At 36.6% G+C, this 4,765-nt stretch overlaps 1 protein-coding gene across 1 annotated transcript; it reads left to right on the top strand.

The window, feature by feature from the left end:
• The first annotated feature begins 2,726 nt into the window (after positions 1-2,726).
• On the top strand, positions 2,727-4,515 carry LOC116135522 (putative disease resistance protein RGA1). Its single transcript, XM_031421231.1, has 4 exons — positions 2,727-3,014; positions 3,640-3,655; positions 4,149-4,252; positions 4,363-4,515. The coding sequence occupies exons 1-4, from the start codon at positions 2,727-2,729 to the stop codon at positions 4,513-4,515; spliced, it is 561 nt and encodes a 186-aa protein (XP_031277091.1).
• The last annotated feature ends 250 nt before the right edge of the window (positions 4,516-4,765 follow it).

Below are 4,765 nucleotides of genomic sequence, written 5' to 3'. Positions count from 1 at the left end.
GATACAAATAACATTGATTTAGGTCCTTATATATAGGCCCCAAAAGTTTCCCACTTTTCATTCCNAATATTTATTTATTACCAAAGTAGTGTATACAAATATTATAGTTTGAAAATGTAAATTATATACAAAGGGTAATGATACCGTCATTGAAATAGGGTACTAAATTCATGCACCGAATGATATGACAAAATCCTGACCATTGATTAATTTTATAAGGCATATTTTATTTTGATATTCTAAATCCCTAATCCAATTTCAATTCCCATTGCTGCCGGTGAGCTTCTTTGTCCAACCGTCGGTGAGCTTCGTGGTCCAATCGCTGGTCACCTTTTGGATCTGCCGTGGAATGGTGAATTCTCTTTCCTTTTCCCCTTTGCCTGGTAATGGGGACTATGCGGCGTGACAAATTTCTGATTTAGCTCCAAAAGCAGTTTTATAGTGTGAGAGAAAATGCATATATATGCGCTGATGTTTCTGGTGCGAGATTGATTGTTTTTAGGTAACAAAATTCTCATCTGTTATCTGTTTATCATTGACATTGAATTTATTGTAGTTTTGATTACTTGTGTTGCTTAAATTAATCAACAACTGGAATTAAAATTCAACAACTCTGATCTATAGCTTTTGCACCCTTAAGTGTCAAAAGACCACTGAACTTTGCAGGTGATCTTGTGTCGTGCTAGTTTTGTGTACCTTTTAGGAAATTGTTTTCTCCTTGCTTTCGTCTGTTTCCTTTCTGCCAGTGTTGTGGGTTTAATACAAGTTATATTATTCTCAGTGTAGCATGCAATTGTAACCATAGTCCCAATTTTAACACTTTTGATTTCCATATTCATGGTGCTAAAGGTTTCATCTGTTGTTTGATTCACATTGTTCAAAGTTATTGCCATAACTATTCAGACTATGCTTAAATTCTCTTATACACGTTCTGTGTGCTTGCACTCTCCTTTTTGCTTACATATATACACAGAGGGTTCAATATGATTCACAATAATCCTATTTACATATCAGTTTAATGGTCTTGCTTAACACTAAACTGCCGATTGTGATTGAAACTGATGGTGGACATGGCAAAGTATGCTGAACTTTTACCCAAACAAAGAGAGATTTTTAACAGTCAGTTCATTTTTTGTTTGTTTGTTTCTGGTTCTTTTTTCTCCTATTGTTTATCATCCACAATAATTGTTATTGAATCAATTATTATTGTTGTTGATTGGAGGTGGGAACCAGTTAATATGCCAACTAGAAGGGTGGATGTATATATAAATACCATATAATACATCCAGTTTTTTTTTCTTTTGTTATGTGGGTACAATGAAATGAATGGTTCATTTTGTCTGGCTTAAAAAAACTGAAAGAAAATGAATAAATAGGTCAGCTGTGAAAAGGTTGATGTTCTATGGTCTTCCCATAGATCAAGTTTTTTTAATGTGTCTTCTCAAAAACGAAACAGTTGAACAGCATACAATGATAATTATTTGTTTGAATGAATGGAGCCTAGTTAATTAAACCTAACTGGCAGTGTCTTTACTCATGTTTAAATGTATAATTGGGGTTTAAAATTCTTCAAATTATTGGAAAATGCCAATCATATGCCGGCAGGATTTTCTTATTCCCCTACCCATGGCTTATTATTTTAAACTTTTTGTTAATATCTGGAATGTATAATTCTAACTATTGTAATTCCATATGAATTCCTGTCAGTAGTGTAACCTGCTTACTCCATTTTCCTGAAAGGCGCCATGTCTATCACTGGGGAAAAGCAGTTCTTTCAGTCACTATCAACATGGTGATCGAAAAGTTGCCTTCAGAGGTACCTATGCAATTTGGACACCAAAAGCAAATCCATGCTGCTCTAAGGAATTGGGAAAAAAATATTGGAGAAAATTTATTCAGTTGTTGAAGATGCAAAAGAGAAACAGATAATGAACTGGTCAGTGAAGATCTGGCTCTGTGACCTTAAAAACTTGGCTTACAACATCAAAGACATCCTGGATGAGTTTGCAACTGAAGCTTTGGGGAGGAAGTTGTGGCATGAACCTCAACCTCAAGCCTCCATAAGCGAACGAAAGAAGCTTATTCCTTCTTGCTGCAACAGTTCGAATCCAGGATCATTTAAATTCAATTCCAAGGTGGCGTCCCAAATAGAGGAGATTAATACTAGGTTACAGGATATTGCAACGCAGAAAGAACAATTGGGTCTGGCAAATAATTCAGGAGGGATGTCCAAAATAGTCAGACAAAGACTTCAGGAAACCTCTTTGGTTAGTGAAGCCAAAGTGTATGATAGGGAAAAGGATAAGGAGACACTTGTTGAATTGTTACTGAGTCATGATTCCAGTGCCGATGATGGAATCTTGGTAATCCCTATAGTTGGGATGGGAGGCGTCGGCAAGACAACACTTGCTCAACTTGTCTATAATGATAATAGAGTAGAAAATCTTTTTGCTGTTAAAGCATGGGTATGTGTTTCCAACGATTTTGATGTGTTGAGAATCACAAAAACAGTCTACAGTAATTGCTACTGGGAGTGGTGATAATAATGACCTGAATAAACTTCAAGTCGAATTGAAGGAAGAACTCTCAAAAAGTGGTTCTTGCTTGTTTTGGATGATATTTGGATGCAAAATTATAATCAATGGACCCTTTTACGCTGTCCATTTGAAGCGGGCCTGCCAGGAAGTAAAATTGTTGTCACAACTTGCAATCAAAGTGTTTCATTAATGGCGAAGACTGGTGTCGAGTATCTTTTACAAAAGTTGTCAAACTATCATTGTTTGTATATATTTGCTCATCACTCTTTGGGAACAAATGATATTGGCGTGCATGATCAAGAATTAAAAGAAATTGGTGAGAAGATGGTTAAAAGGTGTGACGGATTGCCTCTGGTGGCTAAAGCTCTTGGCGGCCTGTGGCACGGCAAATATGACATCAATGACTGGAGGGATGTGCTAAATAGTAAGATATGGAATTTATCAAAAGAGGAATGTGACGTTATGTCTGCTCTTAAAGTAAGTTACTATTACCTTGATGCCCCGCCCTCATATTTAAAACAGTGTTCTGCATATTGTCCATTATTTCCACAAGATTACGAATTTGAATAGAAGAAAATAATTTTATAGTGGATGGCTAAGGGTTTTTTGCATTCGCTTCAAAACTTGATAATAGAAAGATGTCCGACCATTGTATCCTTCACTGACGGTGAATGCTCCACCAACCTGACAATGCTTTCCATAATTGAGAGAGTGGAAAACTGAAGGCCTTGCCGAATTGCATGTTGAATCTCACCTCTCTTCAAGAACTGAAAATAGAAAGCTGTCCAAGCATAATCCTTCCCAAAGTATGGATTTCCCTCCAACCTTAAGTCATTCAAGATTAAAGGCGTCAATATCTGCAGGCTATTGTTCAAGTGGGGGTTGCATAGTTTCACCTCTCTTGAAATTCTTGAAATTAATGGAGGACGTGATGATGCAGTGTCCTTTCCTCAACTTCTTACCTATCTAACCTACTTGATAATTGAAGATTTTCCGAATTTAGAAACTCTGATTCTTGAAATGCCTGAAATTAATGTGAGTGATCTCACTTCATTCTAGCCGGCTATGATTGTTTCCTATATTTCCTCATTGCATTTTACAGATTCGGCTCAGTTTCTGTACACTCCGTTGATTTGGTCTATGAGTGCCTGTACTCTGTCCTGAGATGAGAATATGTAATGGAAAAAAAAAAGTAATTCTAGAGAATATACTTAATTTGGTGTACTTTCCTTTAGATGTATATTGATATAGAGATGATATTCTTCTATTTGTTATGAACTTGTTGGAAAACTTATCATTGGAAAATGTCAATTATTGCTAACACAATGTTATAAAATTATTCAAACATTGCAACATGTCAGTGAAACTTGGCAGCTTCAAGTCCAAGCTTTGAAATGCATCAATTACGTCAACTTTTTTATTTTCAACTTTGCATTAAAACAATGGTTGACAATTCCATTATACGTTAATTGCAATTTAATCTTGGCCGGTAGATTTCTGTATTCTACCCACTGCATTTGATACACAATAATAATTCAATGTGCCATTTTGACAAACCAAGTTAACCTTCTTCCTTTCCCAATAACTTTCTACAGATTTTCTGAACTTCAGTTTCCATAGTTCTTTTTTCCGGCAAAGACATCATGTCAATCATTGGAGAGGCAGTTCTGTCTGCGACTACTGAGATGCTGATCGAAAAGCTGGTTTCTGAGAAAGTTTGTTTCTGAGGTACTTGTGCTATTTGGACGCCAAGAGCAAATCCATGATGATCTCAAGAAGTTGGAAACGACATTGGTGATGATTCATGCGGTTCTTGGCGATGCAGATGACGAGCCGTTTGGTTAGGATCTGGCTTGGTGAACAACAAAACTTGGCTTACGACGTGGAAGACATACTTGATGAGTTTGCAACTGAATCTTTGCGGAGCAAATTGTTGCTTGAATCTCAACCTCAAGCCACCACAAGCAAGGGACGATAGCTAATTCCTTCTTGGTTCTCCAGATTGAATCCAACATCTTCCAAGTTCAATTCCAAGATGGCATCCCAATTAGAGGAGATTACTAACACCAGATTGCAAGACATTGCAACACAGAAAAAACAACTGTGCTTGAAAGAATATTCAGGAGGAAGGTTTAACACAGTCAAACAAAACTGCCCACAATCTCTTTGGTGAATGTAGCCAACGTTTATGGTAGGGAAGAAGATAAGGAGGCAATACTTGAAACATT

This window comes from Pistacia vera, unplaced genomic scaffold, assembly GCF_008641045.1.
Source record: "Pistacia vera cultivar Batoury unplaced genomic scaffold, PisVer_v2 Contig300, whole genome shotgun sequence".
NCBI lineage: Eukaryota > Viridiplantae > Streptophyta > Magnoliopsida > Sapindales > Anacardiaceae > Pistacia > Pistacia vera.
Note: the sequence above shows the minus strand (reverse complement) of the source record. Positions and strands in the feature narration are given on the sequence as shown.